We start from the raw sequence: 14563 nt of genomic DNA, 5'->3' as shown, positions 1-14563 counted from the left end.
TAAACAAACCTCCCAATGATAAATGCAGTTCCAAATTATTAGGCACAGCAGAGTTTCAAAACATTTTATAGGTTGTAAAGAACTGAAAATAGTAATTTGTTGAATTTGCAGAATTAGAAGTTCACATTCACTGAAATCAAAAGCTTGAATTTATTTGCATGCTGTCAGAATAGCCTCCCGAAACTGCTTAGATCTTTTGCTCAATGATAGGGTTAGGGGTAGCAGTAAAGTTAGGGTAAGTGGGCCCAGACATACATGAAGACTAATTTTCAGTTTACTGATGAGCGTCGTACAACCCTGTATGATCCAGATGGATGGAGTGGTGGATGGTTGGTGGTTGGCCACCATGTCCCAACAAGGCTGCAAACTCAGCAAGGAGGTGGCGGAGTCATGTTTTGGCACGGAATCATGGGGAGAGAGCTGGTAGGCCCCATTAGGGTTCCTGAAGGTGTTAAAATGACCTTGGCATTTGCAAAGATACCTCTGTGTCTATGGGCATAAAAGAAGAGAATCTCATGGTGTGGCCACCATCTTCCCCTGACTTCAAACCTATAGAGAACCTTTGGAGTATCATAAAGCAAAAGATCTATGGGGGTGGGAGGAAGTTCACAAAACAGCAGCTCTGGGAGGCCATTCTGACATCAAGCAAAGAAATTCAAGCAGAAACTCTTTGGAAACTGACAAGTTCAATGGATGCAATAGCTTTTTATTTCATTAATTGTGACCTATTAATTCTGCAAATTCAACAAATGACCATTTTCAGCTCTTTGCAACCTATAAAATATTTTGAAACTCTTCTGTGCATAATAATTTTAAACTGTGCATTTTGAGGTTTTTTTAATTTTGAAGAATATACTGTTATCATTGGGAGGTTCGTTCAATAAAATTCGATTTATACTCTATCTCTAATTCTCCTGGAAAGTTGGAGAAGTATTTCAAATATAGTGCAATTGACACAAGGCATGTACTAGACATAGCATTGGAAGGATTTATCACCACGTTGTCTGGTTTCTTGTACTACTTTTTTAAACAAGAAAGTCTCAAATAGTAGTAAAAGAAACCAGACAGAATGGTGATAAATCCCCCTCTATAGCCTGTAAAGCTCTTATTAAGGACGCATGTCCATTTCTTTCTCCAGCCTTGTCCAGGAGAAACACAAGACACTCAATATTTTAGCCATGGTACATAGCTGATGTAAGTGTATTTACCTTGAAAACCTGCCTCCACTCTCATTAAACTGGATTCTTTACAGATGTATACAAAGTGATACAAATTCTTGTTGGAAATGATGTGTTTTTTAGGATGAGAAGAGGGGAACTGTTTGACTATCTAACAGAACAAGTCACCCTCAGTGAGAAGGAAACAAGGTGAGACCTATTATGACCTTTTGACCTAAACAGCTAATTATGCAAATAAGCCTCCACTCTCCCCTCCCCAGCCAGAGAGCCCATGACATCAGCCAGCTCTCTGCAAATATTGTGCAAGCATGGTCGTCTCGTCATTGTGTAGCTGGCTGCGCAATAATGAGACAACCGTATATGCGGGGAGGGCAGAGGTGGGCATTGGCTCCAAAGGGAGGCATTCATAATTAGCAGCTGAAGGAGCCAGAAGGCTCCCTGTGTGTGAGGCTCATTTGCATATTTTTAGATATTTTAGTCAGTTTTTTCTAAAATTAAATCATTATGTGCAAAATAAAGAACAGATTTCCCATATGGTTTACAGTGTCACCGGCTTCTAATTATGTATAAATTAGGGCTTTTATGTGGCCATACAGAATCTGACCTTACCTCCTAGCCTCGCCTTAAAAGGAATGTAGAAGAATAGGAACCGGTAGCTAAGTAACTACTTTTTATTTTGCTAATTTGGTGACGTTAGTTTGCAAGGACCCTTTTTATCCCTGCCTTAATGTAGGCTTCAATTAAAAATTATTTTCCTTATCCCTGTGTATAATACAACAGACTCCATGTAAGCGTGTGGAGTCTTGTAGCCATGGATGCTCCACTATGGGAATTCTGGGAAAATATGCAAAGTTTTACAGGACAACCAAAGAATCACCCTGGAGTAGCATCCATGGCTATAAGGTGGCCTTAATTGACAGTTTCCATAAAGAGAACTCTTAGGCCCCTTCCACACTAGCGAGTGTGATGCGATGAACTCGCATCACACTCGCAACGCAAGCTGCCGGGAACGCACGGCCCGAACGCTGCACCGCGGGAGTGAACTCAGCATGTCAGTTCACTCCCGTGGTGCAGGGTTCGGGCCGTGCGTTCCCGGCAGCTTGCGTTGCGAGTGTGATGCGAGTTCATCGCATCACACTCGCTAGTGTGGAAGGGGCCTTACTTTCCGATCCTAGTCACAAGCCTCTCACTCAGCCAAACCAGTTCCCTTCGCTGTACTGAGGAGACCCAATCAGCTCAAAACAGTGCTGTCTACAGTTGGGAGTCTGTTTCTTCTGAACTAGATATACTGGTTTGGTTTTAATCCTCCATCATGTAATAAGGCCTCTTGTAGGTCATGCTTGATGTCAAGGGAGCTGACTTACAAGGTAGCTAAAAGAGGTGTGGTTTTCCTTATCCCATCCTGGAAAACTTTACACATTTTCCCAGACTCCACACGTCTACATTGGCAATCTCCGTAATGAGAACTGAGAACTTTTATTTCTCGTAGTTACACTGATGCATGCACATATCTTGTTAAATCTCTGAGCTGAGTGGTTTTGCTAAAAATACAATTATAAAATTATGATAATTAATCTCTGTCGCTCTTTTGCCTGGCTCTGGCGATTTTCCTCTCACTTTAGTTATGGACTGCACCAGAGAATGATGTAATCACTGTGTTATCCTTGAGAGGCAGGAGTAATCAATCGCTGCACCATCTCTCAGCTGTTGTGTATCGACAAATTTTTCACAGCCACTCACTGTGACTGAGGGAACTTCATAGACTCGGTTTTGAGTCAAATTTTTAACCCATGCTTTCCAAAATACACCTATTGACCACCATCTACAGGAGCTTTTGTGTACTGCTGCTGCTGTGGCAGTGAGCAACCACTGTAGCACTCTAGCAACCATTCACAGCTCAGTTTCTATTTTGCCTCAAGTTGTTTAAAATGAGCTCTGATTGGTTACTATACGCAATGAGTACAAGACAGTTTATGTGTGAGGTAATATGTATAGAGATAGATAGAGATAGATATAAATAGATAGATATAAAATATATTTTTTGTTAACCTATTCTATTTTTTTTATAGCTAAAAGCAGTTATTTTCTCGGGCTACACCTAGTTGTTATATAAATTGGTCTTCTGTTTTAAAAGTTTAGAATTAAATAATGTGGATCATATGACCCAGAGGACCCTATACTGCATATATAGACCCTATACTGCATATATAATCTTGTATTAGTAAAGTTTATTAAAGATTTTAGGTAATTCCTGTAGTGCTGGATGCTGTTTCTCTGTTTAATCATTTCAACACAATGCTTGAAAATATAACTCAATTTATTAAAAATGAAACAAAATGCTTTCTTGTTTATTGTTACATGTTACAGGAAGATAATGCGAGCCCTGCTTGAAGTGGTTGCATACCTGCATTCCTTGAATATTGTACACAGAGACTTAAAACCAGAAAACATTTTACTGGATGATGACATGAACATCAAGCTGACAGATTTTGGATTTTCTTGTCAGATTGCTAAAGGAGAGAAACTAAAAGGTAAGAAGTCTAGGACTAATTTAATTGGTGATTCAAAACAAAGCCCTTTACAGATAAAGATGAAAAGCAGTGTTGAGCGAACCCAAATTCAAGAAGGGTTCAGCACTCATGAGCTCCATGCTTAATGTCAGCCGGATGTTCAAGCTGAAGAAACCGTGGCAAGTTGGTTGATTGACTGCTGAGCAGCCAATCAATCAGCATTTAGCCCCATAGCAACCACAATCATGACCTGTATGATTATGGCTGTGATTGGCCACGCGGGACATGGTGAATACAAAAATTCTACTTTTACTAAGGAAATTCATCTGGAATGACAAATGTCCCAGAATCTCCATTGCGGTCACAGAGTGTGAGGCTGAAAAGGGGCCAATAGAAGGGATAGATAATCAATTCAATAAAATTGATTAACAGAGCAACACAGCCAGAGGCACGTCCCTGTGCTCTGCCTGTGTACACTCTAAGCCAGGGTGGTGCCGTGATGATGTCATCACGCTGCCGCGTCATACATTATGCATAGACACTGTGTGGGGTCATGTCTCTGCCTGCTGTTTTGGTGGAGATCAGGGAAAAGAGGAAGACATAGGAAGCGAAGGACCAGGGAGGTAAGTAATGAGTTTATTTTTTTTTTAAATGGCTTCTACTGGACAGTAGAAGGGAGGGATGGGCTCCTAGACAGTATATTATAGGTGTGGGAGGAGAATGGGCTCCTGGACATTATATTATAGGTGTGGGAGGAGAATTGGCTCCTGGACATTTTAGTATAGGTGTGGGAGGAGAATGGGCTCCTAGACAGTATATTATAGGTGTGGGAGGAGAATGGGCTCCTGGACATTATATTAAAAGGGGGGAGGGGAATGGGCTCCTGGACAGTATATTACACAGAGGAGAGGGAATGGGCTCTTGGACACTATTTTACAAGTCCCTATATATTGTAAGTCCCTATTCCTAGCACTGTATAATGTGGCATGGGAGAGCATGGCTGGCCACCTTGGCCGTCCGAAAGCTGAATGCAACACAGTTTCAATGCCTCTGTTTCTTTACATGGGACACGGACTAGAGAGATGACAGAGCGGGATTCCGGGAGGGAACGGAGGTAAGTAAATGTTTATTTTTTTAACTAACCCCCTCCCAGCCACCAAAGTTTTTTCATCCTCTCAGACAACCCCTTTAAAGCCTTTGCACTGGTTTTCTGTCTGACTTTTCACGTTCTTTAGTACTTTAAGTGCAACTGCTTGCTGAGGGGAGACTGCTGAACATTTTATTGATAAGGGGAGACTGATGGACATTATATTTAAGAGTAGGGGTTGCATTTCGTACCCTAAGCTTATACTCAAGTCAATAAGTTTTGCAGTTTTTGGTTGTAAAATTAGGTGCCTTGGCTTATAGACGAGTATATACGGTATATATAATGTATAAAGCTCATATACTCATGACAACTAAGCCAGCTATAACCAGATACTAGAAAACCCCAGAAATTCCCCATAATAGTAAAAAATAGTAACAATAAAAATAAGTTAAAAAAATTATAATAAAAAACCTAAAAATTCAACTCACCCCCCTTTCCCTAGTAGTCATATAAATATACAGCAAAAATCATAAACACATTAGCTATTGCCACGTCCAAAAATTCCCAATCTACCTTAGGTACCTGAGAATTAGACTTAGCTGGATAAGGAATAAGTAGATGGTAGATATAAGGCCCCTAAGACCTTGTGAATGAACCACAGCTATAAGAGGGCAAGTGGTAAATAAAGAGATGTCACTAGAGATCTGCGACTGCATCACATGGCACAATTGGTAGAAACCTGTAAATGCCAACTAGAGCTGATTGATCAAAGGATAAATACCGTATATACTCGAGTATAAGCCAACCGAGTATAAGCCGAGACCCCTAATTTTACCAACAAAAACTGGGAAAACCTATTGACTCGAGTATAAGCCGAGGGTGGGAAATGCATTGGTCACAGACCCCCCCCCCAGTATGTAGCCAGCCTGCCCCCAGTAGTATACAGCCTGCCCCTAGTAGTTTACAGCTTGCCTACAGTAATATACAGCCTCCCCCCAGTAGTATACAGCCTGCCCAGCATTAAAAGAAAATAATAAACTTATATACTCACCCTCCGGTGGCCCCGACGTGCAGGGTGATACTTTCTGTATCAATTCCTCACCGTTTTTTAGATCTCTGCTTGCTGTCCTTCTATAGAAAACTTCTATGTTTACTTCTTGTGGACAGATATCTGACCATGGTCACACAGGTGCACTGCTTGTTAGTATAATAGAGAGTAATAAGATCTGTGTGATACTAAGGAGCTGTGCACCTGTGTGAAAGTATATTGAAAAATTGTATAACTTTTCATTATACAAACAATAACATTCATTTCCTGAAATGAGAATACTCCTTTAAGGAATAGTGAGTGTATTTTTTACCCTTTGAATGTATAAATCTGAAAAGGTAATAAAGAGATATTCTTTAGTAAAAAGTGTTACCTACAACTTAGCATCTACAGTTTTAGTCCAATTATAGATGACATGCTTTCCTATGAAGCTTTGTAATGGCCCCGATAATAGCCTTTATTTACTATCTTTTCAAACTTTATGTCCATCCACTGTGAAGGAGAGTGCTAAACAAATTAATCCAAGTGATATAAACAATACTGTGAATTCTCTTCTATTTGATAATTTATACATTCGTACTGTAATTTCTTTTTCCATTAAGAAATATGTGGCACCCCAGGATATCTGGCCCCTGAAATTCTTCAGTGCTCCATGGATGAGTACCACCCAGGCTATGGTAAAGAGGTGGACATGTAAGTTACTCATTTTATGCCTATGGAAACAGTTGACTTTACAGATCAATATCAATATTCTTTACTGTCTTCCCTGCAGGTGGAGCAGTGGAGTAATCATGTACACACTATTAGCAGGATCACCACCATTTTGGCATAGGAAACAGATGCTAATGTTGCGGATGATAATGAATGGAGATTATCAGTTTGGTTCACCAGAGTGGGATGATCGATCTGACACTGTTAAAGACTTGGTTAGACATAATGTTTATGTTTGAAATTTCTGTCATTCTAAATGTGTCATTCTATTTTATGTAATAAGAAATACCATGTTAGCCTATGGATTGGAACAGTGTGTCTCTGACAGACCAATATGACATTATCATAGAAGGAATACAATTATTTATGAAGATTTACATGTTAGAAACAATTACAGGTCCCCTATAATGACGTAGCTTCAGTTTATTTCTGTGGATCGGGCTTCAGAGATGACTGGCAGTCCAGTTTCATTACTAGTACTGATCATACATTTTCCATATATCAGCTACTCAAGGGGAAGTGTAGTATCACAAGAAAGCCATTAAAATCAATGGTTGTTAATTTAAAAAAAGACGTTTTGGTAATAATTTAGTGATAAAGACAACTTTTAAATGAATGTCATTAAATATTGGATTTATATTTTATTTAAGATTGCACGACTTCTAGTCGTGAACCCTGAAAGGCGTCTGACAGCAGAGGAGGCACTAGCACATCCCTTTTTCCAACAGTACATAGTAGAAGAGGTCCGCCACTTCAGTCCATACAGGAAATTTAAGGTAAGTGTGCAAATCAAATAAATTTAGAGTCCAGATATTCACAGGATATGGGACAACATGGGGGAGGGGGTTAAATCATTGAGATCCCCACAGCTCAGGAGATCAGGGTTTCTGTTCTGTCAATGAATGAAGTATCAGGTTGATCATGTGTCATGGAATGTTCAACTTGTAGCTCCATTTATGAGGATGAATTAGTCCTTTTTCTCCTGGTAAGACTCGGGGGCGGGGGGGTTGGGGTAAGTATCCAGGCAGTCAGACCTGGTACCGTATTCCATATTCTTAAGTCAAACAACCTCTTAACTGCTATATATAATATTTCAGTAGGCAGAGATTTTCAATGCTCGTGAGAAAGGCAGTCAGACCCCCACCACTGGTACCGCATTCCATATTCTTAAGTCAAACAACCTCTTAACTGCTATATAAAATATTTCAGTAGGCAGAGGTTTTCAATGCTCGTGAGAAAGAGAGAAAAAAATTCTGGCTGTCTGCAACCAACCAACACTATATGGTGTGTGGGAAGGGGGCAAAAACTGCTTGACAACAAGCAATTCCATTAAAATAGCACTATAGTGAAATAAACCATCAAAAAAGCCTGGAAAATAGGTAGTCAGTAACTTATCTGGTGTTGATTGAACTACAGTGATATTGCATCCATTTAGGCATCATATCATTTGCCTTCATCACCAAATTGTTGCAAGTCTTGTTTAAAGTTACTGAGCTGCGTCCATAGAGATGAAGATCCATAGTTTCTTTGGTGTTCCTGTATGCAGCATTACTGCCTATGACCATCATCACATTGCATTAGACCTGTAAAAGGGGGACTGGCTTGTTTTAAATAAAACTTTCTGTTTGTAGGTGGTCTGTTTAACAGTTCTGGCCTCTGTCCGTATTTACCACTACTATCGTAAAGTGAAGCCAGTCACCAAGGAGATTGTGGCACGGGACCCATATGCAATCAAGCCCATTAGGAAGATGATTGATGCTTGTGCATTCAAGATCTATGGACATTGGGTAAAGAAGGGAGAGCAGCAGAACAGAGCTGCTCTCTTTGAAAACACAGCAAAGGCTATTCTACTGTCATTGGCTGCAGAGTCCAATATATCCTAAGCTCTTTGTGAGGATGAAACAAGTATGCTTACTCACTAGGATACTCAGAGTGATACCAGTTTCAATATGTGTGTATGTAAATATATTTATTTGATATTTATGGAATGTGAAAAAGTTACTACCCTAATTTTTGCAAAGGTATTTTCCAATCTTATAAAGTGATTACTTATAACTGAAAGGCAAGAATTGATGTTTGTTAAGGGTCTGATTTCTCGGACTCTTACCAATTCTAAGAATGAAAGGGTCACATATTGGCCCCCATATTCTGGCGTAGTTAATGCATGTGCAAACTGCTTGCACATGTATGTGTTGTGCCAACCCAATACATTAAATAATATTTGGTTCCCCTTTTCAATAGTTTACAAACATAATATTTCCTCTAATTATTTTTATACAGTATCCCTTCTAATCATTATTTTATATAGACTGATCAATATACTGATAATTAGGACACTATCTATACAATTTAATATTTAATCCAATTAATTTATAAAGTTACATTGAGTACATTTTATATAATATTATTTATGTCGTATTTATGAAGCGTAGTATTGTGTAGCGGCTGCACTGTGTCCACCGAACACAATACTATGCACCTAAAGGGGGTTCTGCTGCACATTTGTACGGGCCGCCACATTTATGTAGGCAAGTCTGACATAATTGTGGCGCACGCCCGTTTAACTGAGTGCGCCAGAAAAAACTTTGTTGCAGTAGTGCAGTTTGCCTCATTAATAGTAAATGTGGGCCATTGACTTATTAGCATTCTTAGCACTAGTGGTAAATGATTAGCTAATTTGAATAAATTCATAAGTGGCATCAACTGGTTCAATTATTTCTTGATAAATGTATCTACTTTGTAGCTGAGAAACTAAAGAGTCTTGAAGACTTCAAGTCTAGATCAATTTAACTAGAATATAAACGGCAATAACTATCTTTTCTGGAAGACAATTTACGTGTTGTGCATCTGGCAAACGGCAATATACAGCACTGTTATCAAGATTTAGTTAGCACATTTGAGGGTATATTTTGGATACCTAATACCTGTTATTGGTAATTATTTTTTTATCAATTCTGTTTTTATTGGTAAACACAGGGTATAAAAAGAAACAACATACAGGTTTCTAAAAAGTCTGTACAATTATATGTTAGGATTTACATATTAGGGTTTCCAATTGTGCTGAGAATACAATTGTTATCCTTTCCTTCTTGACACGTTTCCAACCTATCAGCACATTGTAATGAACGAGGAGGAAAATCCCCATATACTGCCATACAGTAGTATGGCAGTATATGCTAGGATCGTACAGACAACCTAGGGTTAAAGTACCCTAGGGAGTCTGAAAAATAGTAAAAGTAAAAAATAAATAAAACTAGAAAAAAAATTATAATAAAAAAACCCTAAAAATTCAAATCACCCCCTTTCCCTAGAACTGATATAAATATAAATAAACAGTGAAAATCACAAACACATTAGGTATCGCCGCATCTGAAAATGCCCGATCTATCAAAATATAATAATGAGTCGAAAATGGCACTTTTTTGCCATTTTGAAAAACATAAAAAAATGTATTAAAAGTATCAAAAGGTCGTACAGTCCTAAAAATGGTAGTATTGAAAACTTCATCAGAAGTCGCAAAAAATGATACCATCCACAGCTCTGTAAACCAAAGTATGAAAAAGTTATTAACTCCAGAAGATGGCAAAATTAAAAAAAAGTTTTAAATTTTTGTAAATGTATGAAAATATTATAAAACCTATACAAATTTGGTATCCCCCGTGATCGCACCGACCCAAAGAATAAAGTGACATGTCATTTGGGGCGCACAGTGAAAGCCGCAAATGCCAAGCCCACAAAAAACACAGCAAATCGTTTTTTTCACCAATTTCACTGCATTTTGAATTTTTTTTGCCGCTTCCCAGTACACGTCATAATAAATACACGTAGAATAAATACTATCACTATGAAGTACAATTTGTTATGCAGAAAACAAGCCATCACACAGCTCTTACGTGTAAAAAAAAAGGTCCTTAAAGCGTTAATGCTAAATTGCTTTGATAGAGAACACAAGGCATCATGGGATCTGTTGGTAAGCTATCTGGCCTATCTGGGGCATAGATTGACAGATAATAGTCTCTGCCCACTTCACCTCTGATGAAAAAGATTTTTGTCAAACACTTTCAGAACAGAAAATGCCAGAACTTTGGAAAAAAAAAGTAAGCATCGTTCTGTTTCTTTTCAAAGGAGGAATCACATATAATAATTTGGTAAAATCACTACAGCTTTACAGTTACGCTTTAAAGGAAATCTACCACCAGGATCAAAGGTTGTAAACCAAGCATACTGACATACTGGTGTGTGTCCCCTCTGACAGGATCTGCTCTTCTTTTAGCTTCTTATTCCCTTGTTTTTACAAAAAAGGCTTTTAATATTATGCAAATGGGCCTGACTCCATAGGTGTTAATGGAGCCTGAAGCCCATCAAGCTCATTTGCATAATTTAATGCCTTTTTGATTAAAAACAAGGGTATAAGTAGCTAAAAGGAGAGCAGATTCTGTCAGAGTTTACAACCTTTGATCCTGGTGGTAGATGTCCTTTAACCCCTTCACGCTCCGTGACGGATATATCCGCCATGGAGCTGTGAAGGTTGTATGAAGAAGGCTCACGGGGTGAGCAGCAAAGACCCATCGCTATCACCCGCGGTCGGTGCTTGCACCGATCGCGAGTGTTAACCTTTTCTTTGCCGCCGGCAAAGTCGCCGGCGGCACTTTAATTTTGGCGGAGCATGGGCGCCGCCATCCTACCTCCGATCGCCGCTCCCCCAAACGTCATCGGGGGGCGGCGATCGGTTGCCATGGTAGCCTCGGGTCTTCGTTTGACCCGAGGATACATGGCTTCTGCACATGCATTACAATGAGCCTGTGGCTCATTGTAATGTATAGTGAGCAGAAATGCCATATACTGCGATACAGTAGTATTGCAGTATATGGCAGGAGCGATCAGATCATCTAGGGTTAATGTACCCTAGAGGGTCTAAGAAATAGTGGGAAAAAAAAGAAAAAAAAAAGTTTAAAAAATGTAAAAAAATAATAAAATATTAAAAGTTCAAATCACCCCCCTTTCCCTAGAACTGATATAAAAATATAATAAATAGTAAAAATCACAGACACATTAGGTATCGCCGCTTCCCAAAATGCCCGATCAAAATATAAAAACGGTTATTGACGGCGGTGACCTCCGGAACGGCAAATGGCGCCCAAATGTCCAAAACGCGACTTTTACACCTTTTTAGAAGACATAAAAAATGTAATAAAAAATCATCAAAATGTCGCACAGTCCTCAAAACGGTAGCAATGATAACATCGGCTCATTTCGCAAAAAAATGACACCTCACACAGCTCCATGCGCCAAAGTATGAAAAAGTTATTTGCGTCAGAAGATGGCAAAAAAATGTTTTTCTTTTTTGTATTAAAACGCAATAAAACCTGTATAAATTTGGTATCACTGCAATCGCACTGAACCAAAGAATAAAGTAGAGGTGTTATTTGGAGCGCAGAGTGAAAGTCGTAAAAACTGAGCCCACAAGAACACGGAATTTTTTTGCGGCTTCCCACTACATGGCATGGAATAATAAATAACATCATGGGAAAGTAAAATTTGTTACGCACAAAATAAGCCCTCACACCGCTCTATACACGGAAAAATGAAAAAGTTATGGATTTTTGAAGATGGAGAGCGAGAAATTTGCGAAAATACCCTGCGTCCTTAAGGGGTTAAGACTTGGATGTTTGAAGAACATCTACCACTGAATTTTGTTATTTTTTGCATGTTTTTGTTACCTTCTCCTCCTTCTCTTGGCTATGTTGCCCAGCATTAGTAATAGACAGGATACATGTTGATAGTATTGGGATACTGTTTATTGTATGTCATAGGGGAATTATTGCAGTGCGCTAAGTACATGACAGTAGCTAAATGTTTTGTGTCAGAATTGTATAGTGAAACCTTTCCATAAGACCCCCCTCTTTTACAAGAGCATCTCTCACCCAAAGTGGATTTACTGTGACAGGTTTTCAGTTCAATGTTATATATTAAATCTAATCTAGTCATCAATAAACTAAGTGGAAACAATCCATTTTTAAGGGCACTGATATCAAGTTATTGCTAAAAAAACTAAACCCTTATTAGAATAAGTAAACATAGGAAACCCAACTCAGAAATGATTGTGTTAAAATTCTAGTCATAAGTCTAAAATGTATCAGGTCTGTTGCCTAAGCAAACAGTGTGTGTGTCAGCCACTTCAACCAACACAAACACCTTTACAGGTAAATCAGGTTATTTGTGCAGTAATGTAAGGAGTGTTTTCTGGCCTACAAGTTATAAAAAAGTAGAAAATTTAAGTTGCATGGTTAGGAACTTTTTCAAACCCCTGCCAACTACACCCCAGGATACTTGCAGAGTGGGTCAGGCCAGCCACTATGCGCTAGTCTTAATACATTCTCCTGTTTTCATTCTTATGTTGTCTATTATTTAAATGAGATATACCTACAAGAAGATTACCACAGTCACAGTGCTTGGAACTATTAATAAGTGTCCAGAGATTATCACACTTGATTTTTTATGGTTGATTTCCTTTAAACACATTTAGTAAAGGCTCCTGCAAATTACTTTTTTCCTGTTGCGTGTAATGTAATCTTGTAGATCCAGTCTTCTCTTGGGTGAACCATTTTTTTTAGATTTGTGGAAACCCAATATCAGTGTTTTCCTACCAGGGAGAAAATTAATGGGGCTTTGATTATTGAATATTTTTGTATATTGATTTTCCTCAGGATAGGTCATTGGTGGGTGTCTCATCCTCATCACCCCCACTGATCAGATCAAAGGAGCAGAGATGATCAGATCCTGGGACTGCAGATCGGTCCCTTTTACTTACATGGGACTGATTGGCAGAAGGATCACATGAATGATGACCACAATGTCAGTCGCTAAGAAATGGCGCCGGACTCTTCTTGTTGTTGCAACCTCTGCACCTAGTAGGAGATGGACCACACAATCATTAAAAGAAAATCACTGAAATAATACTAAAGCTTTTGTTAATATAATATCTACGGCAGATTTTCTGGGAAATGCACAGCATGTAACAGCAGCAACAGAATCTGAGGTATTAACAAAAGTTCTGTACACATTTCAAAGGATGAAAATTGACATGCAGAGCTGATTTTAAGCCTGCAGCATTTTTTTACGCGGATTAAAACCACAACAGCAATGATGATTCTCATCATGGTAGAAATGAACAAAAGCTACATGCCAACATATTTTTCTATGAGTAGCAATGATCAACACTGTAAATATTGTAACATTACAAATATTAATGGCACTTAATTACTGTATACACTCAAGTATTATCCAACTCGCGCATAAGACAAGGCACCTAATTTTTACACAAAAAACTGGGAAAACCTATCGCCTTCAGTATAAGTCTAGGGTGGGATATGCATTGGCCACAGCCTCCAGCCAGTGTATAGCCTTCCAGCCCCCTTTCCCAGTATATAGCTAGCCCATGCCCTCTGGTATATAGCCAGCTAGCACATTCCCCTCAGTATATAGCCAGCCAGCCCATGGTCCCTAGTATATAGATAGGCAGCCCCTGCCCACTAGTATAAAGTCAGCCAGTTCATACCCCTTAGTATATAGCCAGTCCATGCCCATTAGTATATAGCAAGCAGCCCCTGCCCCCATTGCACCAGCTCGGTCTTCGGGTCCCCGTGCACTTCGGGCACACACTATAATGTCAGACGCTTGGCAACGTCATTGTGTGGGGGTGCCCGCTTCATAATGTGGGTGCCAGCATCATGCAGATACCCGAAGATGGAGCCGGGGCACCAGAAGAAAGAGGATCTGCAGTGTGTGAGTGTGAGAGTGTGGGTGTGTGGTTGGGGGGGAATTGGCGGGATTAGGACATCGGAGAGGTGAGTACAGAGTTATTATTATTTCATACACCCGACCCTGGGTTTTTGCCGGGCTTCTTCTGGGTCTTCAAGAAATACTAGGGATTCTGGTTCCTTCCATGCTAAAAGAAGTACTGGAGGTGATAGCTTGGTTTTCTTTTACAATATTACTCTGTAATGTCTTACTTTTTTCATCTACATAC

The 14563-nt window shown here is 39.3% G+C and overlaps 1 protein-coding gene across 3 annotated transcripts in view; it reads left to right on the top strand.

Annotated features, from left to right (window-relative positions):
• The window catches only part of PHKG1 (phosphorylase kinase catalytic subunit gamma 1), a 47053-nt gene extending 36116 nt beyond the window's left edge, over positions 1–10937 (top strand). For all 3 annotated transcript variants that reach the window (XM_072136221.1, XM_072136222.1, XM_072136223.1), the window contains 6 exons: positions 1302–1367; positions 3546–3709; positions 6426–6516; positions 6596–6749; positions 7185–7310; positions 8166–10937. In XM_072136221.1, the coding sequence (XP_071992322.1) occupies positions 1302–1367; positions 3546–3709; positions 6426–6516; positions 6596–6749; positions 7185–7310; positions 8166–8417 (853 nt within the window). In that variant the 3' untranslated portion in view covers positions 8418–10937. The remainder of the gene's footprint in view (positions 1–1301; positions 1368–3545; positions 3710–6425; positions 6517–6595; positions 6750–7184; positions 7311–8165) is intronic.
• Positions 10938–14563: the final 3626 nt, after the last annotated feature.

The sequence above is a fragment of the Engystomops pustulosus genome, chromosome 2 (genome assembly GCF_040894005.1).
Source record: "Engystomops pustulosus chromosome 2, aEngPut4.maternal, whole genome shotgun sequence".
Lineage (NCBI taxonomy): Eukaryota > Metazoa > Chordata > Amphibia > Anura > Leptodactylidae > Engystomops > Engystomops pustulosus.
Note: the sequence above shows the minus strand (reverse complement) of the source record. Positions and strands in the feature narration are given on the sequence as shown.